The sequence below is a fragment of the Erythrolamprus reginae genome, chromosome 2 (assembly GCF_031021105.1).
Source record: "Erythrolamprus reginae isolate rEryReg1 chromosome 2, rEryReg1.hap1, whole genome shotgun sequence".
Taxonomy (NCBI): domain Eukaryota; kingdom Metazoa; phylum Chordata; class Lepidosauria; order Squamata; family Dipsadidae; genus Erythrolamprus; species Erythrolamprus reginae.
This window is the reverse complement of record NC_091951.1, coordinates 11,740,152-11,762,219: the sequence shown is the minus strand read 5'-3', so window position 1 is coordinate 11,762,219 and position 22,068 is coordinate 11,740,152. Positions and strand designations below refer to the sequence as shown.

At 45.2% G+C, this 22,068-nt stretch overlaps 1 protein-coding gene across 1 annotated transcript; it reads right to left on the bottom strand.

The window, feature by feature from the left end:
• Positions 1–545: 545 nt before the first annotated feature.
• On the bottom strand, positions 546–21,391 carry LOC139159715 (major histocompatibility complex class I-related gene protein-like). Its single transcript, XM_070737058.1, has 10 exons — positions 21,248–21,391; positions 19,652–19,927; positions 18,303–18,578; positions 17,271–17,552; positions 13,227–13,337; positions 12,601–12,633; positions 10,845–10,877; positions 9,047–9,079; positions 8,322–8,348; positions 546–6,045 (listed from the first exon to the last, which is right to left on the bottom strand). The coding sequence occupies exons 1-10, from the start codon at positions 21,315–21,317 to the stop codon at positions 6,008–6,010; spliced, it is 1,179 nt and encodes a 392-aa protein (XP_070593159.1). The 5' UTR covers positions 21,318–21,391; the 3' UTR covers positions 546–6,007.
• Between the last annotated feature and the right edge of the window lie 677 nt (positions 21,392–22,068).

Sequence of the window (22,068 nt, the reverse complement as noted above, 5' to 3'; positions counted from 1 at the left end):
AGGAAGAGATATTTTTTTTATCCAAACTTTTTTTAGCGCGCCCCCCCCCCCAATGTTCCCCAGGATTTTGAAAATATGAAAAATGTGCCGCGGCTCCAAAAAGGTTGGGAAACACTGCCCTAGAGCATATGGACCAAACACAAATTCCCTGTGTGTCCAATCACACTTGGCCAATAAAAGAATTCTATTTCAGCTTCAGGATATACAGCTTAATGCAGTGTTTTTCAACCAGGGTTCCACCAGAAATATGATGACACCAAAGGGTTCCCCTGATGAAAAAAGGTTGAAAAACACTGCTCTGAGCAATAAGGAGGTTAAAATCCCTCCTTTTTCCATCCTCCCAAATAGGAAACAACTCAGGTAAGAAGAAAGCAAGATCATTTCTTTTCAGCAAACAAAGTTCTTTTTGGCAAGCTTATGCAATTGTTAGAGAGGTAGCAGTCTGACTTTGCAATTGATCTCATGTTCCATTTTTTTAAATAATAAAAGTCATTTATTTATTATTTAGTTAGCAAATATAAAGTCAATTAACTGCAATAATCAAGTTAAAATGTATAAACTATTTTAATGACAAAATCTAGAATGCACACAGTAAGTTTCATAGAAGATTACATTAAACAGATAATAATTATTATCACAACAATGTAATACAGTAACAAATCTAATATTAAAAACATTTTAAAAACCCCAACATTAAAACCATGCAACACAAACATTCCATACATAAACTATATATGCCCGGGGGTATCTTAATTCTCCCATGCCTGGTGACAAAGGTGGGTCTTTAGCAATTTACAAAAGGCAAGGAGGGTGGGGGCGGTTATAATCTCTGGGGGGAGTTGATTCCAAAGGACCGGGGCAGTTGGCGTGCCACAACTGGGGCACACCAACTGACATTGTTTAGTTGATGGGACCCGGAGAAGGCCAACTCTGTGGGACCCAATTGGTCGCTGGGATTCATGCGGCAGAAGGCGGTTCTGAAGATATTCTGGTCCGATGCCATGTAGGGCTTTATAGGTCATTACCAACACTTTGAATTGTGACCGGAAACTGATCGGGAGCCAATGCAGGCCGTGGTGTGTTGGAGAGACGTGGGCAAATCTAGATAGCCCTACGATAGCTCTCATGGCCACATTCTGCACGATCTGGAGTTTCCGAACATTTTTCAAAGGTAGCCCCATGTAGAGAGCGTTGCAGTAGTTGAACCTCAAAGTGATGAGGGCGTGAGTGACTGTGAGGAGTGACTCCTGGTCCAAATAGGGCCACAACTGGTGCACCAGGCAAACCTGAGCAAACGCCCCCCTCACCACAGCTGAAAGATGGTTCTCTAATGTTAGCTGTGGATCAAGGAGGACGCCCAAGTTGCAGACCCTCTCCGAGGGTGTCAATAACTCCCCCTCCACAGGGTAACGAATTGGCAGATAGAATTGTCCTTGGGAGGGGTTGAGTTTGAGCCTGTTGACACCCATCCAGACCCCAACAGCCTCCAGGCACCAGCATATCATTTCCACTGCTTCACCAACTGGACATGGGGTGGAGATGTACAGCTGGGTATCATGGGATGAGGTACTCCTCCCAGACAGGTGGACAAGGATGGGCCCCAGTCAGTCAATTCTGCTATCCAATCGGAGTCAAGGTCCATCTGGATTCAAGCGACTTTATCAGCAAAAAATGTGTTAAAATCCTCGGCACTACTCTGCAAGGGTTCCCCAACTCCCCCCTGATTAAGAAGGGAGCGGGTCACCCTAAACAGCGGCCAGGCGAGATTCCACTCATGCAATCAAGGTGGCATGATACGCGCATCTTGCCGCCTTGAGCGCCACTTTGTAAGTCTTAATATGAGCTCTTACAAGTGTTTGATCGGATTCGGACTTACTCTTCCTCCACCGCTTCTCTAGACGTCTCATCTTGCATTTCAACAGATAAAACCAACACAAGGATAAAAAAGAAAATTATCTCCAGCAAGGATCATGGAGATTAACAACCTATCCATCTTTCTTAAAGCAAAACCAATGAACTCAAAGATTACATTAAACAGATAAAACCAAGAACTTTATCCCCAGAGAATATAATGAAGATTAACAACTTATCAATCTTTCTTGAAGAAAAACCAACCAAACTCTTTATTTATTTATTTATTTATTTTGTATGCCGCCCCTCTCCGTGGACTCGGGGCGGCTAACAACAGTGATAAAAAACAGCATGTAACAATCCAATAATAAAACAACTAAAAAACCCTTATTATAAAACCAAACATACATACATACAAACATACCATGCATAAATTGTAGAGGCCTAGGGGGAAATAATATCTGAGTTTTCCCCATGCCTGACAGCAGAGGTGGGTTTTAAGCTTATGAAAGGCAAGGAGGGTGGGGGCTATTCTAATCTCTGGGGGGAGTTGATTCCAGAGGGCCGGGGCCGCCACAGAGAAGGCTCTTCCCCTGGGTCCCGCCAAATGACATTGTTTAGTTGACGGGACTAGGAGAAGGCCCACTGTGGGACCTAACTGGTCGCTGGGATTCGTGCGGCAGAAGACGGTCCTGGAGATAATCTGGTTCGGTGTCATGAAGGGCTTTATAGGTCATAACCAACACTTTGAATTGTGACCAGAAACTGATCGGCAACCAATGCAGACTGCGGAGTGTTGGTGTGACATGGGCATATTTAGGGAAGCCCATGACTGCTCTCACAGCTGCTTTCTGCATGATCTGAAGTTTCCGAACACTCTTCAAAGGTAGCCCCATGTAGAGAGCATTACAGTAGTCGAGCCTCGAGGTGATGAGGGCATGAGCAACTGTGAGCAGTGACTCCCGATCCAGATAGGGCCGCAACTGGTGCACCAGGCGAACCTGGACAAACGACCCCCTCGCCACAGCTGAAAGATGTTTCTCTAATGTGAGCTGTGGATCGAGTTTCAGTCTGTTGACACCCATCCAGACCCCAACAGCCTCCAGGCACCTGCACATCACTTCTACTGCTTCCCTGACTTCACTCTATTCTCTATAAAACCATCTCTAAAATCTCATATTTAACCTCTAATCCAGCGGTCCCCAAACTACGGCCCGCCGGACGTATGCAGCCCGCTGAGGCCATATATCCAGCCCGCAGCAGCACACAAGATTTTACCAATAGATATAATAAGCTCCCAAATCTCCTGTCCACTCACCGCAGATTGCTGCTGAGCAAGGAGGAGGTGGAGAGCTAAGGGGCGGGGAGGAAAGCAGGCCTGCAATTGGCCCCTTTCTTTGTCACCTTTAGGGAAGTAAACTGTTGCTGCCCTATGGCAGAGTAGCAACAGTTCCTCTCCCTTTTAAAAAAATATTTTAATTATTATTTTCAAAAGACAAATGTCACAAACAAAACACGTAACATAAAAAGGAACTACAATTGCTCCGCTCAAAATAGAAGTCTTCATGATACAAAAAGGAAAAACTATTATTAATTAGATCAATTCACAGAAGTTAAAATATATATATATTACATTTCTCCATTTATAGACATATCTAATGATAAATTCAAATATATATATTTTAAATTCATTAAGCATTTTTTTTTATCCAACCAAGTATAAACCCTGTCCCAGATTTTGTAAAATTCTGATTCTTTGTAATTATTTAACTGCCTCATCATCATGTCCATCTCAGCACATTCTATAATTTTCCTAATGACCTCCTCTTTTTGGGGGATTTCCATTTCTTTGTGCAAAAACAATCCTGGCAGCTGCTAAAATATGAGTTATTAAATAATAAATTTCTTTTTTGTATTTGTAATTTGTAATACCTAGTAGAAAAAATTCTGGGGTTTTCCTAATTTCTTGCGAAGTGATTTCTCTAATCCATCTTTCTACTTTGTTCCAATAGAGTTTGGCTTTTTGGCGAGTCCACCATTGATGATAGTAAGAGCCAATTTCTTTTTTACATTTCCAACAATTAGGAGGTGTATTTGGAAACATTTTTGAAAGTCTATTAGGGGGTAGATGCCATCTGTAAAGCATCTTAATCTGATTTTCTTTAAAGGAAACTGATTTAGTTATTTTCCAGTTATAGGTCCAAACTTTTTCCCATGTATCTAAATCTATTTCTTTTCCAAAATTTCTGCACCAACTAATCATATTCTCTTTTAAAACCAAACCAACAATTTTAGAACTAATCAGATATTTATATGCTTTCCCAATTTTCCTTGATTTTTAATTAATAATTTCCCTAAGATATTATTCTTTTCTAAATATATACATTCTTACATCTTTTTGATATCCTGACTGAATCTGGGCATATTGCCACCAATCTATTGTTACTCCTGCTTCCTGTAAATCTTGTCTAGTTCTCAGTTTCATTTGTTCATCTAATAAATCCTTGTATTTCCATAACTTACCTTTTGTGATTAATTAGAGTGACATATTGCTTCGATTGGGAAAATTCATTCTGGAATTGTTAAAGAGTGGTCTTTTTTTATATTGGTCCATACTTCCAATAATGACTTTCTAACTATGTCGCTGAAAATATGAATGAGTCTTGTACATATCATACCATACAGAAGCATGCCAGCCTAACATTAAATCATGGCCCTCCAAATTCAATAATCTTCTATTTTCCAAAGTTAGCCATTCCTTAATCCATAAGGCCATAGCATGGAAAATGAAACAAATGAGAGAGAAGGGAAAAAGGGAGAGGGAAGAGAGAAGTGGAGAGGAAGGAGGGAGGGAAGGAAGGAGAAATGGAGGGAGTTTGTTGATTTAAGTTTAAATTTACTTGTTAATAAAGAAGTATAAATTACTTTATTACTTCTTCATTTTAAATATTGTATTTGTTCCCATTTTGTTTTTTACTTTAAATAATGTATGTGTAGTGTGCACAGGGATTTGTTCATAGGTTTTTTTAATAGTCCGGCGCTCCAACAGTCTGAGGGACAGTGAACTGGCCCCCTGTGTAAAAAGTTTGGGGGGCCCTGCTCTAATCTCTATCCCTTAATCAGCAAAATCCCATTAAGGAGGTTAACTTACTTATTATAAACTATTTTCTACTTTGCAACTACTATGTAACCTACTTATTATAAATTATTTTCTTCATTTGAAAATCCATTTTGAAATGTTTTGGTCCCACAATTAGTAACACATAACGTATTCTTTTCTCCTATACTCCTTGATCATAATATAAAAAAGGTTACTGATTGTTGTGTTTGGGCCTGGGCCAGCCGTGAATGTGAAAGCCTGGCTGACAGCTAGGAAGATGTGGCAGACAGCCAGGAAGACGTGGCAGACAGCCAGGAGGATGAGGCCACTGGGACGCAGGATTCAGCAGACAGCCCAGGGGATTTGGCATGCACTCCCTCAGTCTTTCATCCCTGGGTTCTTCTGCAGATCAATATATTGATCTGCGTAGCCGAAGAGCTATACAAAGAAGGGATTGCTTTAAGGAGTATTACAAGTCATTATAGGAGCACCTGGGCTGGCTGTGGTTCTTATACTGAGGGCTGCGTGTGGTTCCCTTAATGAGGGCTAAAGGGATAAAAGGGAACAAAGGCCAAGGCAAACTGTGGCTGTTTATCTGTGTTATTTTGTGGTTCCTGCTCTGAAGTTTCTGTTCCGTGCCGTTGGAGTTTTCAACTCAGCTTTTTCAGACAAGTGGGAGGTGAAAACTCTGAGACTTGCTGTTTGCTCCAAAGATTCAAAAGGACTCCTGAAACGCCTTTGCTCATTCCAGGTTGTCTTTGTTTGTTTTCTCCTGTGTTTTTGTATGCGGCTGAAGTAAGCCTTGCATTGTTTTCAGACACTAAGAACTGTTTTGAGTAACCCTTTTTTGTTTATCTAATACAAGTTTGCTGATTAGCAGAGCACGTGTGTGTTTGATTTCTTTTCCTTGGACTGTTACGCATTGCCTGAGCCAGTCAGGCAGAACACCGATTTAATGATAAGAGCAATAATGAAAGAAAAATCTATCCCGGTTCCATCATGCAGAAAGGGTTTCCTAAGAGTCTGGATGAATTCAGAAAAAGGCAGATCCCTTCTTCATTCCTCTCTCTTTATGCTGTGAGTGTCCACTTGTGCTGAATAGAGGAGGAGAAAAGTAGCCAAGTGTTAATTGGATTAAGACAGACAGAGCCTAAGAGGTTCCATAGGATAAGAATTTCGGGGCAGGAAGGCCCCTCCCCTGAGCTCTCTCTTCCAAATTCCTTCCCTTCCAGTGTTTGAGATGAATAGGAGAGAGAAGAGGAATTTCCAAAAGCATCTTCAATTTGTCCTTGGACTCCAAATCCCTCCCCTCCCTTCCTCCCTCTCCCCCCACATGGCCACCACAACTCCAGTCACCTTCAAGGAGGCTACTAAATGGCCTGCTTGCTCCCTGGATTGGAGAGAAAGGCACAGAGTGAGTTTCTGCCTTACCCTGGTCTCCTCTCGCTCTTCACCATGGAAGTTCTTAGTTTCATGAATCTCTTAGGGGAGATCAGAATATGCCAGCAGAACGGTCTCTAACCTGCCTCCGTTCAAAACTCAAGAAAGAAAACGCTGCAACTCCATTGATTTGGAGTTCAAAAATGGGTGAGCAGTGTGTTCGGGCAGTAGGAAAAGCAAGTAGGATGCTTGGCTGCATAGCTAGAGGTATAACAAGCAGGAAGAGGGAGATTGTGATCCCACTATATAGAGCGGTGGTGAGACCACATTTGGAATACTGTGTTCAGTTCTGGAGACCTCACCTACTCCTTCGACTCAACTCACCCACCAGCTGCTGCTGCAACTCTGGGAAGAGAGAAAGGGTTCTCTCCCCTTTCTAGGAATGCAGTACTTGATGGTTTTAACCCCTTAAATGTTAAAAAAAGGTTAAAAACAATAAGGTTTTTCTTATTTTGAATGTTCCGGGCGGGCTGGCAGGGGGATGGGGAGCGCGCGCACCCGACATTTAAAATCACCTTCGCCTGCCTCCGCTGTGAGAAGAACGCCTGCCCCGCCTCTCCTGCAGCCCCCTCGCTGACAGCCCGGGACGAAAGCGCTCTCGGCGAAGGGACTGCGAGAGGGGTGGGGCAGGCGTTCCCAAAGCGCTCGGAGCAGCTAGCGGCCAGATGGGGAGGACGAGAAGCCGCAGCCGCCACCGCCGCTGCGGGAGGAGCTGCGCCTCAAGCCAGGAAGCGGAGGAGGAGAGAGGCGGATCGGGCAGGCGGGCGCAGTGGCAAGAAATTGGACGCGCTGGGGGGGGCAGCCACGGCTCCTTGCGCGCCCTTGGAAAAGGGTGCGCTGGGAGGGGTGTTTTGAGGTGTGTGCGTGCGCATGCGCGCAGCTTAGAGCGAACAGTGCCTATGACTACAATGGACCAAAAAACTGTATGTTGCTAAGTGAAACATTTGTCAAGTGAGATTTATTCCATTTTACAGATCTTCTTGCCACCATTGTTAAGTGAATCATTTCAGTTCTTACACCAGTAATCTAGCTGTGAAGTGATTCTGGCTTCCCTGTTGACTTTGCTTATCAGGAAGTTGCAAAAGATCACATGATTCCAGAACACTGCAGCTGTCATAAATGGGAATCAGTGGTCAAGCATCTGACTATAAATCACAAGCCCACGGGGATACTGCAAGGGTAATCAGCGTGAGAAATGGCTATAAGTCAGGTTTTCCAGTAAGTCACGTTTTCCAGTGTTGTATCTTTGAATGGTCAATAAATCAGAATTGCAAAAACATTTATTACCAACCGGCCTTCTATTGAGGACCTGTATACTGTATAAGTCAAAAAGGGCTGTAAAATATTTACTGACCGCTCGCATCCTGGACATAAATTGTTTCAACTCCTACCCTCAAAATGATGCTATAGAGCACTGCACAAGACAACTAGACACAAGAACAGTTCTTTTCCCGTATGCCATCACTCTGCTAAACAAATAATTCCCTCACCACTGCCAAACTATTCCCTAAGGCTGCATTACTATTACTATTATTCTTCTCCTTTCTTTCACTCATCTCCTCCCGCTTATGACTGTAATTGTTGCTTGTATCCTTACAATTTACATTAATATTGATTGTTTCCTGATTTTGTATTTGTAACTTATGAAAATCATTAAATGTTGTACCTCATGATTCTTGACAAACGTATCTTTTCTTTTACGTACACTGAGAGCATATGCACCAGAGACAAATTCCTTGTGTGTCCAATCACCCTTGGCTAATAAAGAATTCTAAATGAACTGTTGTAAGTCAAGGACTACCTCTGTTATCATATTCTGATGTAAAACAATGCTAACTGTGAACGACATGTTATCTGAGTAAACACAAAACCTCCGCAACTGTCCCACCCACTGTTCTTATTCATTCAGGAGTGCCTCCCTCCAGCTTACCTGGACTGTCAGTTCCTCTATGAATTACTGGAAAAGAAAGAAAAAAAGGGGGTGGTGGTGTTAAGTCTTTTGGCTGATAGGAAGAGATGGAGAAACTCAGATCTCCCTCCCACCCACCCACCGACACACGCAAAGACACACAAATTCACCCAAATTTAGCAATATCTGTGAATCATTACACAGATCAATATTTCAGCAACTCTTGAGCCAAAGGGAAGCGCTGACATGAAGATATATAAATGGCTGCAAAGCTACTTTTTCCAGTCAGTTCCTAATTGGAGTGTCTTATGGTGGGAGACCAAGAGGAGATCCACAGGAAGAGATCCACCAAAGCCTCTTTTCTCTCAAAATGCCTCCTTTTCATGGTCACTTATACAGAGCTTCCTGACTATGCTAAGGCCAACCCTTTCCTTTCCACATCCTTGTGAAACTGAGCAGCATCTCAATCAAAGGGATTGTCTCCACCAGATGGGTCTTCTCACCTTCTTGAAGGTTTCTCATACCAGAGGTTCCTCCATAGGGTCTCCACCTCCAAGAATAACTCGGCTGAAATGAAAACTGGGCCCATCTTCCCCAGCCTGGTTCTTAGGAGGGAGTATAGCACAACTCTGCAGCATCATGATTCTTTTGTGTCTAACATACACACACACACACTTCTCAAGTGATGCTTCCTTTGATCCCTGCTCTAAGTTGGAGATTACATGGAAAGAGGACAAATCACTCACATGGTACTGCATTGTAGTCATCTTGAGGTCTCTCTGCAAAGACAAAAATCAGTGAAAACTCAAAAGAATCCACCAGAGATCATCCAACCTCTCCCTCTGTAGGAGAAAGAACCCCAGGAGATATTTCATAGTTGCTTTGTCCCATTTATAAAGACATAAAGATCTTCTCTGCAGCTCTTCAATCAAAACCTTTGAAAGGGACAAAACTGGGATGCCTCTTCCCAACTCAGGAGAAGACCGGACTGTCCCAATCACAGACTCAGCCAACTCTAAACTGGAGTCCCAGCAAGAGGCTGAGATCTCAGATGCTACCCTCCTCGGCCAAGGAAAATCCATTGATGCAATTTATATAGACTTTTGTTTGCAAAGCCTTCGACTCAGTGGTCCACGACAAACTACTACTAAAACTCAAATCCTATGGCATCTCAGGACTCCTCCACAACTGGATTACTGCATTCCTGTCAAGCAGGCAACAAATTGTCAAAATCGGTAGCGCCATCTCCACCCCCGCTTCTGTCATAAGCGGTGTTCCCCAGGGAAGCGTACTAGGTCCTACTCTCTTCATTCTCTACAACAATGATCTCTGTGACCATATCGAAAGCAACTGTGTTCTTTTTGCCGACGATGTGAAACTTTTCAACACCACTGATAACACACTCACTCTCCAAAAAGACTTGGACTTTGTCTCAGACTGGTCTAACACCTGGCAACTTCAAATATCAACCAACAAATGCTCTACCCTCCACATTGGCAAAAAGAATCCTAACTGCACATACGAAATGAATAAACAATCTCTCACTGCCAACCCACATACTGTAAAGGACCTTGGAATACTAATATTGAATGACCTAAGTGCTAAAGCCCATTGCAACAATATCGCCAAAAAAGCCTCTAGAGTTGTCAACCTGATCCTACGCAGCTTCTGCTCAGGCAACCTCACCCTACTCACAAGAGCCTACAAAACTTTTGCCAGACCCATCCCAGACTACTGCTCATCTGTCTGGAACCCATACCACATCTCAGACATCAACACCCTTGAAAATGTCCAAAGATATTCCACCAGAAGAGCCCTTCACTCCCCCACTCAAAACAGAACATCCTACGAAAATAGACTAACAATCCTAGGCCTAGAAAGCCTAGAACTACGGCGCCTAAAACACGATTTGAGTATTGCCCACAAGATCATATGCTGCAACATCCTACTGGTCAATGACTACTTCAGCTTCAACCGCAATAACACAAGAGCACACAACAGATTCAAACTTAATATTAACCGCGCCAAACTTGACTGTAAAAAATATGATTTCAACAATCGAGTTATCGAAGCTTGGAACTCACTACCGGACTCAATTGTGTCAACCCCTAATCCCCAACACTTCTCCCTTAGACTCTCCACGATTGACCTCTCCAGGTTCCTAAGAGGCCAGTAAGGGGCGTACATAAGTGCACTGGTGTGCCTTTCGTCCCCTGTCTAATTGTCTTTCCTTTCTTTCACCTATCTTATATATTCTCTTCCTTTCATATATCCTCTCCTCTAAGCCCACTTTCACCCTCTTTTTATATTATCACATGTCTATTTTCTTCCTATGTATTTATGTATTGGACAAATGAATAAATAAAATAAATAAATAGAAGGAAGCCCAGAAGGAGTTCCCCAAAAGGAGAGATTTGGGACGAATCTCCCCATTTTCCTACCACACTCAGAAAACATAATAACACACACACAATCCTCAAGTGATAGTCCTTCTGAGGCCAGTTCTAAATTGAAGATTACATGTAAAGAGGATAATTCACTCACTTAATGCTGCTTTAGAGATATCCCGACATCTCCCTGCAAGGACAAAAATCAGTGAAAGCTCAAATGAATCCACCAGAAATCACCCAAACTCTCCCACAGTAGTGGATATTTCACCATCACTCTGGCCCATCAGTAAAGACAGAAAGATTTTCAAAATACAAACGTATATCTACATCATATAAAGCCAGAAGGCAGAGCTGACGTAAAAAGATACACATGGTCCAGAGGTTTTTTTGTAATCAGTAGTGTTGGCGAACTGAACTTGCATAGTTCGGGTCTGTGCAGAACTTTGCAGTGTTCGGCATACCAAACCTGAACCCCTCCATCTTTGTGCTCCAATGGTCCGGATTTCCTCCGCCCTTTTTAAAGCCCTTCGGAGGTGGCGCCAAATTGAAGCAGGTGAAAGTTGGTACCCTGGAGGGAAGGTTTTCTTTTGTTTTTTCTCCCAAAGGGGAGGAGCAAAGCAGGGAGTGGCCCCGGGGGAGGCGGGGAGGGCTCTGGCTGGCCGGTTGTTCCTTCAGCGCACAAGACAGCCACGACCCCCCGCCGCTGCCATTGCCCTCCCAGGCGACCTCAGCCCGGCTGCTCTCCCCATCCGCCCATGGCTTTATTTCCTCCCCAACTCCCCCATTTCGGTCCCGTCCAGGAAGGAGTCTCCATGACATCAAAGCCCCGCCCCGGGAATCCCAGCATGGGCGGCAAGCAAATGGGATTCCCCGCCTCCTTTTGCTTGCAGCGCCATTCCCGAGGCGGGGAAATCCATCAACCCCGGGCAGCCCACCTTCTTTTGGGGGGGGGGGCGGGAAATAAAGCCCAAGCGGAGGGCAACCAAGGCGGGAGAGCGGCTGCGTGCACCAGGGCAGGTATTTTGGGCTTGGAGGTGGCGCAGCTCTCTCCCCTGTTGCGCCCATTGCCCAGGGCAGCCTTAGCTCTCCCTGGCACTCTTTGGAAAGGGGAGGGGGGCAAGTGTTGACGTAGGCCCTGCCCTCCCTTCTTCCGCCAAAGCTGCCCGCGGCCACCAGTCTCCTTTTATTTCTTACGAAAAAGGCTCAGCCACCACGGTCATCATCCACCATGGTGGTGTATTGCTTGAGCTGCTCCATCTTCTGCTTTTTCACAGGGGAAACTGACATGATTGCGCACGCGGTGGGGAAAGAAATTAACGGAGGAAGCGCGGCTGCGACGTCCAAGCCTTTTCTATAAGGAGACAGGTGGCCGCGGGCTGCTTTGGCGGAAGAAGGGAGGGCGGGGCCAGAGGTGTTGGGGTTGGGTGAATTTACCCGAACTCCACCGCCAAGTTCGGCCGAAACCGCCTAACCCGAACTTCGATGGGTTCGCCCAACAGTACAGTTCTTACATAGAGAGCCTTTGTGATGGGAGACCAAGAGGAGATCCAGCTGGTAGCCGTCAAAACTCCTTCTCTCTCAAAATGCCCTACTTTTGCTACCTAATTTTATGGACCTTCTGACTCTCTTTTGGCCAAGCCTTTCCTTTCCTACTTGGGAAACAGAGCATGTTCTCAATCAGAGAGACTTTCTACCAGCTGGATCTTCTCATCTTGAGGGTTCCTCGTCCCAGATGTTTCTCTTTGAGGACTCCACTTCCAAGAACAACCTGACTGTAAAGAAAAAGGGGTCCAACTTCCCCAGCCAGGTTCTCTCTCTCTCTCTCACACACACACACACCCCTCAACTGATGGAGCCTCTGGTCCCTGCTCTAAGTTGGAGATTATATGTAAAGTGGACAAATCACTCACTTGATGCAGCTTTGTATCCATCCTGACGTCTCTCTGCAAGGACAAAAATCAGTGAAAGCTCAAAAGGATCCACCAGAGATCATCCAAACTCTCCCTCCATAGGAGGAAGAACCCCAGGAGATATTTCACAGTCACTTTGTCCCATCAATAAAGACAGAAAGATCTTCAAAATACAAATGTGTCTCCTGATTTGCCCCAAGAGAGACCTGCTGCCTCTGAGATGGATGGAGGGGAATTGGGGGAAGCAGCTGGGAGGGGAGGGAGGTTCCATGGAAATCCTTCTCTGCTGCTCTTTGATCAAAGCCTTTGAGGGGGACAAAGGAACTGGGTGGCCTCTTCCCAACTCAGAAGAACCTCAGACTCAGCTGAACCGAGACTGGAGTCCCAGCAAGAGGCTGAGATCTCAGATGCTCCCCAAGAGGGCTGGGACAACAGGACAGAAGGGAGCCTAGAAGGAGCTCCCCAAAGGGAAAGACTTGGGGGGAAGCTCCCCATCTTCTTTTCATCAAAAAAGATACTTACTGAAGCATATCAAGATCCCAGCCTTCATACACAGCAGGATAACAGCAATCACAATGTAGACCACCCCATCTGCCTTCCATTATCCCCCCCAAAAGGATACTTACTGAGGAACACCACAATCCCAGCAATCCCAGCAATCACACACAGCAGGACCAGAGCAGCCACAACACAGCCGATAATGATGAGCCAAAGGTTGGATTTTGAATCGGTGGGTTCTGAATTGGGAGAAAGAGAAGATCATTGACAGAGAACATCAAACGATCCTCCCAAGTCATGAATCCGATGCAAGAAGAATTTAAAACCTTCCTCTCCTACCCAAGACTTCTACAGAAGGGGAATCAAGAGTCAATTTGCGAGATCTGAAGCATCAGACTACAAAACTCGAAGACCGTGGACCCAAAAGTGCTTTCTTTACAGAGGCCAGTGGACTTTCTGGTTTTTCCTTTGGAAGACTTTTTCGCTTCTCATCCAAAAAGATTCTTCATCTCTGACTGAAGGGAATGGAAGGATTGATATTCAAGGCAGAAGCTTGCCTGCCTCAAGGCTAAAACACAAGCTGAGCAATGTGGTATATTATGCAGAGAGCCGTGTGCAGATGTTGGAGAAGCCTAACGCTGGAGGGAGGAAACTGGGAAGGAGCAGAGGCTAAGAGAGGATCTGAGGGCATTTCATAAGGATTGGACAAATATTGTGATAGGATTTTGTTGCTCCCTTTACATCCCATGAAGCCAGTTCTATAGACTGGTCCCTGCAGCTTCACCAATCTCAAACACAGGAGAAACCGCCGGATTAAAAGCTCAGGTATGTTCACATCTGGACACATCAACAAATGGACATCCCCAGCACTTCCAGCAATGGATAGGAAAGCGCGCCCCTTACTACCTCAATTCAATCCAATTTCAATTCAACTCAATCCAATTTCATTCCTGAACACAAATTCAATCTCAAATGTAAACTAATCAATGCAAGAAGTATAATTAACAAGTTTGTCTGAATTCCTCCTCCTACTTGACACCAACATATTTGACATAATCTTTGTTTGTAAAACATGGCTGAATACATCCTATCCTGACTCCATCATCACACCAAGTAACTACCTTGTTTTCCGGTCGGATCGTGAATCCCGCTGAGGAGGTGGTGTAGCTATATTCTATAAAAGTTCACTTAATCTAAAAAAACCCCAAGTTGCACATGATCTTATCCTTCCTGAAACCTTAATATGTGATCTTTCCCTCAATACTACACTCCGCTTTCTACTTTGCTACAGAGCTCCAAACTACAACATTACTCATGCAACAAAATTAACCTCCCTACTAACGTGGGCAACCTCCTGCCCCTATCCCATTATATTCCTTGGTGACCTCAATCTACCACACATCAACTGGACCCTAAATGAATGCTCCACAGAACCTATACATACTGCCCTTTATAACGCCGTCACCAGCCTGGGACTTGAACAATTAGTATCAAACAATACCAGACTCAACAACTGTCTTGACCTCATATTCTGCAATAGCAAAAGTGCTATCTATGGACTGCATATAAAAGAACCCTTCTCCACCAGCGATCATAGTATGATTAACTTCAACCTCAATCTACACCATCCTAACACTCACCTGAATAACATGACACCTAAGTACAAATTTAGGAAAGACAACTTTGCATCACCATTTATGATCTCTACAACACGTTCTTACTCCAAATTAAAAGACTTATCGAACTACATGTACCACTCACTTCTTCCAGAGGTAAACGAAAAAATAACGTACCTGTCTCGATAAAGAAACTACAAACCAAAAAAAGATTTCTGTGGCGTAGAAGCAAAAAAGGCCCAGTAACCAACTTCAAAATCTGCTACAAAAGCATATGCCAACAAATAAAAGCAGAATGTCTCAACTATCACAGCAAACAAGAGGAAAACCTCCTTCGCACCAAATCTAACCGAGCCTTCTACAACTTCGTCAACAACAAACTCAATGACTCTAGACCTATTCCACTTCTCGTAGGACCCAACAACAAAGAATACCATGATGATACATCCAAAGCTAACCTCTTCAACTCTTTCTTTGGCTCTGTTTTTGTTAACAGTAATGGCTCATCCCCCATCTTTGCAAATCGCACTTCAAACTCACTCAACAACCTAACCCAAATTGACTTCACTATACACTGCATTGAAAAAGCAATCCAAGACCTCAAATCTTCCCTATCTGTAGGATCAGACGGTATTTGTGCATACTTCCTAAAAAAGCTTTCTTCTGCTTTAGCTGAACCTCTAAGCATTATTTTCCAAAAATCCTTCAGGACCAGCACACTCCCCAAGCTGTGGTCAAAAGCAGTAGTCATCCCCATCTTCAAAAAAGGAGACCCTTCACTCGTTGACAACTACAGACCAATATTACTATGCTGCGTCCCTTGTAAAATCATGGAATCAATTATAAATCAATCAATCACCCTTTACTTAGAATCTAATAACCTACTCTCTAACAAACAATTTGGATTCAGAAAGAAATTATCCTGCAACCTACAACTACTTCACTGCAAAAACGTATGGACTACCCACCTAGATCAAGGAAAATCTATTGATGCAATTTATATTGACTTTTGCAAAGCCTTCGACTCAGTGGTTCACGACAAATTACTCCTAAAACTCAAATCCTATGGCATCTCAGGATTCCTCCACAGCTGGATTACTGCTTTCTTGTCAAATAGGCAACAAGTTGTCAAAATTGGAAGCGCCATTTCCAACCCCAACCCTGTCAAAAGTGGTGTTCCCCAGGCCAGCGTACTAGGTCCTACTCTTTTCATTCTCTTCATCAACGACCTCTGCGATCATATCACGAGCAACTGTGTTCTTTTCGCTGACGATGTAAAACTATTCAACACCACAGACAACACATCTACTCTCCAAAAAGACCTCGACTTTGTCTCAGATTGGTCTAACACCTGGCAACTTCAAACTTCAAATATCAACCAACAAATGCTCTACCCTCCACATCGGCAAAAAGAATCCAAACCTCGTATATAAACTGAATAAACAAAATCTCACAGCCAACCCCCACTCAGTAAAAGACCTTGGAATACTAATATCAAATAACCTAAGTGCTAAAACCCACTGCAACAATATCGCCAAAAAGGCTTCTAGAGTTGTTAACCTGATCCTACGCAGCTTCTGCTCCAGCAATCTCACACTACTCACCAGAGCCTACAAAACATTTGCCAGACCCATCCTTGAATACAGTTCATCTGTCTGGAACCCATACCACATCTCGGACATCAACACCCTTGAAAATGTCCAAAGATACTTCACCAGAAGAGCCCTTCACTCCTCTACTCGAAACAGAATGTCTTTGGGGGAGTGGTTTTTGGAGAGATTTGGGGCAAGATAGGAAGCTTTGGGACTGGCGATTTTAGCAGCGAGATGGGGCGAAGGAAGCGGCAGGCTAGGGGGGATTTTGGCAGCAGGATGGGGCGGCTGCGGGGAGCAGAGGAAGCGGAGGGCTAGAGGGGAAAGTGACAGGGAAATGGGGCAGCTCCGGCGTTCCCTACCTCAGGTGCAAGCAAAAGGATGCAGGGAATTCCAGCGGGGAATTCCCATGCAAGCAAATGGGAAATCCCGGCGGTGACAGTCACAAGGCAGGGGAATCCCTTCGGCAGTCAGATAGCTCATGCGCAGTAGGAGAGCGCAGGCGCAGTAAGAGAGCCCACGGACCTGGGCTCAGGTTCGTAAGATGGAAAGAGTTTCTAAAACGAGGCAAATAAATCGTAAACCCCGGGTTCATATCTTGAAAAGTTCGTATGACGAGGGGTTCGTAAGATGAGGTATCACTGTATATATAAAAAATTAAACCACAGCTTTTTAGGTTGTTCAAATTTTTGTTTTGGTCTTAGTTTACTTTTTGGATTTTTTTTTTGCCTACTTGTTTTAGTATTATTTCTGCTAAAAGAAGGCGAATTAGTAGTTAAACAAGAAACTCATCCCACACATACCAGGGCTCAGCAGGCAATCTTCCCAAGGTTCCTGCTAAGTTCCTCTCTCCCTTTTTATTTTCTGTTTTATTTCCTTTTTTGAAAATGTTCTGCTTAAACAAAAAGCAGTTGCCTCTCTGCTTCCCAAAGTAGAAAGTAGTTCCCTCCCTGCAGCCTCTCACCCTTCAGCTCCAAGTCCAGAGGATCCTGGAGGCCGTCATGCTCCACGTGGCACCGATAGCGGCCCCTCTCTTTGGGGTCGATCTGGATGCTGATCCAGTAGTGGTAGGTCCCATCCGCGTTGGGGGCCACAGACGTATGCAAGGTGTCCTGCAGCCAGACCTCCCCGTCCCTTGTCCAGGAGGCATCGATCTCCCTGGGGTAGAAGCCATCTATGCGGCAGACGTGCGTCTCCATCCCATCCTCCACCTCTTTCCTTCTGCTCATCGTCACCACTGGAGGCTCTGCGGAAACACCAGAATTAACTCTGAGCCCCTCTGGAGCCTGGAAGGTGGATCAAAAAATTGGAAGGGCAGGAAAACCTGCCACTACTTAGTTTCAACCCAAGGATTTGCTGCTGATCCACACAGATACTTGATCCTGGCTAGCTTGCAAGGGCAGACAGTGTATTTCATGTTGATTAGATTTAGATTAGATTTACTGGATTTATATGCCGCCCCTCTCTGCAAACTCGGGGCGGCTCACAACAATAATAAAAAACAGCACAGTACATAATACCAAATCCAATGCCCACCAATCTAATTACAATTTAAAACTAGTAATCTCATAAAAACGGTATATATAAAAAGCAGGCACACAGTCAATCAATCAACAAAACAACATGGGCAAGGGGGAATATTTATTATAATTATTTATTAGACTTGTATGCCGCTGTTTTCCGAAAACTTGGGGTGGCTGCCTGGCAATAAGAACCAAGCAGAACTTCCACGGATTTTCTGCTGATCCAGGCAGATGCTTGATCCTGGCCAGCCACAACTACAGCTTTCAAGGGCAGAGAGTGTATTTCATGTTAATGGCTGCCTGGCAATAAGAACCAAGCAGCACTTTCCGCATCCTGGAGAGGTGCTGGGAGGGGAGGAGGAGGATTCCCTTCAGGGCAACCAGGCTATGGACCAGTGACCCAAAGGAGTCTGAATGTGTGCAAGAAATCCGGCCATAAAGGCGGAAAGTTCACCCTGGACCCAGATGCTCACCTGTCCTCTGCAGCGCCTCCTTCTGGTAAGACAGGTATTTCTCCAGCCACTCGATGCATTTTTCCTCCAGGTAGACCTTATGTCTCTGATTATATCCTTGAAGATCATCCCATTTCCTCCGGGTGATCTGGGCCTGGGGGTCAAGAGCCACCCAGGTGAGGGTCTCCGTGTCGAAGGCGATGAAGGTCCTCCCTTCGTAGCCATGTAGGTTAAACCCACTTTTTCTCCCGTCTGCACTGAGCTCACAGCCATACATCGCCTGCACTGTGTGAAGGCCTGGAAAGAGGGACAGGAAGATGGTTTGTGGAGTCCCCAGGAGAGAAAGAGCCCTTCTCCCCCACTGGGACATTGAGACAAGAGGAATGGTTGGGAAATAAAAGAAATAATTTTTTCCCCCTATTCAGGTCCTTTTGGATGAGACTTCAGATCTTTCATCCTGCCTCCAAATTGGATTTTGAAGGTCTCCAGATCCAGCCGCCTTCCCATGTTCCCCTCCATCTTCTCCCTCCCCCAAAGGCTCTTTCTGGGCACAAGGAGGTCAAGCAGCCCCATCCTTGTTTCAGATACTCAGAGCCCCAAATCCTCCCTCTGGACTCTCAACGCAGAGCCAAAAGCTGGGAGGGAGATGACAAGGAGGCTCCTCAAGCTCCATTGGAAGCCTCCAACGGTTGGAATGATATAACGTTTTAATAATTAATACTATTACAGGGTCTTTATTATTATTATTTAGATTTGTATGCCGCCCCTCTCCGAAGACTCGGGGCAGCTAACAACAATAAAAAACAATGTAACAAATCTAATATTAAAAAGTAATCTAAAAAAACCCAATTTAAGAGACCAATCATACAAACAAACATACCATGTATACATTCTATAAGCCTAGGGGGAAGGGAAATTTCAGTTCCTCCATGCCTGACAACAGAGGTGGGTTTTAAGGAGCTTGCAAAAGGCAAGGAGGGTGGTGGCAACTCTGATATCTGGGGGGAGTTGGTTCCAGAGGGTCGGGGCCGCCACTGAGAAGGCTCTTCTCCTGGGTCCCACCAAATGACATTGTTTAGTCGACGGGACCCGGAGAAGGCCAACTCTGTGGGACCTAACCGGTCACTGGGATTCGTGCGGCAGGAGGCAGGAGATTTAAAGCGTTTTGATGCCTGCAAACTGCAGAGAAATGTTTGTCATGGGCCAAGGATAAATTTTAATTACTGTATTACAAAAGAAAGAATAAACATTTAAAAATATATTTTTTTAAAATTATGGCAGCAACCTTTCCTTGGGGAGGGACCCTCTTTTCTCCCCCCCTCCCACCAATTCCTGGGGAGGGGAATATGGGGCCAGAGGTCATCGCTCACCTTCGCTCTGATTGTAGCGACTCCTCAGAGTCTCCAGGCCTTCTCTGAATATCTCCTCATTGACACGGGCTGTCTGGGTCTCTCTGTCCCAGTATTGGGGATCCTCCTTCCCAGCCTTCTCCATCCAGGAGACTCGAGGCTGCCTCTGCTGGCTGTTGCTGTCATAGTGAACAAAGACCTGACCATCCACAAACCCCACAATGACAAAGTGAGGCTGTCCCTGACTGGGCTCCGAGATGCCAGTGTAGAAATACTTCAGGGAGTGGGAGGAGGCGCCTGGAAGAGATCCAGAAGGGCAGAGTTAGGGGGGGCTTCAGGTGAGGCTACAAGCTCCGTATCTGAAATAAAGGGAACCTAGTCGAGAAACAAGACAGATCCTCCCAGCACCAGAAGCCCGGAAGAGCCATCAAAATCTTGCCCAAAGGAAGGAAGGAAGACACAGGCGGAGTTGTTTTGGGCTGAAGGAAAGCCAGGACGTTTGTGAATTGATCTGATCAGGTGCAAATGCTGCTTTCAAACAATTATCACTTTGGGGAGGGAGGGAAAGGACTGCGTGTGGGGGCTCCTGTTGTGGTTAGCCCTGGCCCAGCTCCTGCCCCAAGGACTGTGGATGTGGGGGAGACATCCACATGCTGCAGGCCTGTTTTGTCCCCGGTGGAATCTGCTGATGAAGGCTTCTCTGACCAAGAAGACATGAGTGACAGGGAGGAGGAGAGTGTGGCAGACAGCTCAGAAGGAGATCAATTATCTAGCTCCTCCTTGGATTCAGAACAAGAGTTAATGATACAGCCACGCATGCGGAGAGCGATGCATAGGCAGCAACAACTGAGAGGTTATTATCAAAGAAAATGAGGCCACCTGTGGTTGGGTGGGGCTGTGGTGATTAGTGAGGCTGCTATAAAGAGCAGCCTGTGGGTTTGGCCATTGTGGAGGATTATCTGATCGTTGTGTTTCGTGACTGCTTTACTGACTTTGACCTTTTGTGTGCTGATTTTTCCCCGCTTTGAAACTAAACCAGGGCAAAGTGTGTTTCACTGTGTGAAAGGACTGTGAATTGCCTCACAGCTGCAAGCTAAGTATCACAGAACTGATAAGGGACTTGTACAAATTACCAGTTTGTTTGGAGACAAGTGCTCTTTGCTATACCAAAAGAGGGCTTGGTTTAAGTGAATTTGCATTATAAAGAACATTGTTTTGAATTTTCAAACGTGTGGGTGTCTGAAATTTGTACCTGTGAATTTTTGGGAGGAGTCTACCCTGTCACTTATGTCTTCTTGGTCAGAGGAGCCTTCATCAGCAGATTCCACGGGGGGGGGGCAAAACAGGCCTGCAGCATGTGGATGTCTCCCCCACATCCACAGTCCTTGGGGCAGGAGCTGGGCCAGAGCTAACCACAACAGTGTTTGTGTGTGAGAGAGAGAGGGGCAGCAGAGTTCCACCCACCCTTTGAGGTCCCTTCTCAGAGGGGACAGAGAGGGGGGGGGAACGGACGAGAAAGAGTTAAGCTTTGGGGGGGAGGGAGGGAGAGAGATTCCTTGGGTAGATTTACACACACACACACCAGCAAAAAAAAAAAGCCGCCCCGGAGGGACTCACCGAAGCAGCTCTCTCTTTGGGCGACCATCATTAACACCAGAAGCAAAAGGGGCGCAGAGCGCAGAGCCATCGTGGCCGAGATCCTAGTCTAACGGTAGAGGATCTAACGGTCTTCAGCTTTCCGGGAATCGCTGGCCAAACGAGGAATTAAGTGCGCAGCAACCAAGAAAAAGCCGCCCATTGGGCAAGCGTAACCAGTAGGAAAAAAGTATCCCCCTGTCGTCATTGTTTGCTAGGCAGACGACAAGACGACTAAGAAAGGAGGAAATGGAAAGCGAAAGTTCCCTCAAAAAAAACCCTCCCACCCATTCCGCCTTTTGGTGAGAGGGGCAGAACGGGGGGCGGGACTAGGAAAAGGGGGAGGGTTCTCACATAATTAACTGTTCTAGCTGCGAACCTTCTTATTATACTTTTGGGCTGCGATAGCTTAGAGCTACCTCTCCTTCGATCCGATCTCAATGTAGTCCTTAGACCAGTGTTTCCCAACCTTTTTTGAGCCGCGGCACATTATTCATATTTTCAAAATCCTGGGGAACACTGAAAGGGGGGGGGCGGGGGGGCGGGCTAAAGAAAAGTTTGGACAAAAAAACCCTCTCTTCCTCCCTTTTGCTCTATTTCTCCCTCTTTCTCTCTTTTCCTTCCTTCCCTTCTTTCTCTCTCTCCATCCCTCTTTCTTTCTTCCTCTCTTTTTTGCTCTCTTTCTCTCTCCCTCCTTCCCTTCCTCTATGTCTTTCTCTCTCCCTTGCTCTCTCTCTCTCTTGCTATCTCTTTCTTGCTTTTTTCTCTCTCTCTTGCTCTCTCTCTTTCACTGTCTTGCTATA

Bases quoted from the DNA above. Each gene is read 5' to 3' on its own strand.
- LOC139159715 (XM_070737058.1), bottom strand. From the start codon at position 21,317: ATGGCTCTGCGCTCTGCGCCCCTTTTGCTTCTGGTGTTAATGATGGTC. The intron at 8,349-9,046 runs GTGAGTGATTTG...TTTCTTTTCCAG, and splicing joins TGACTACAATGCAGTACCAT to TAATTCATAGAGGAACTGAC. The intron at 6,046-8,321 runs GTAAGCTGGAGG...TCCTCTATTCAG, and splicing joins TAGAGGAACTGACAGTCCAG to CACAAGTGGACACTCACAGC.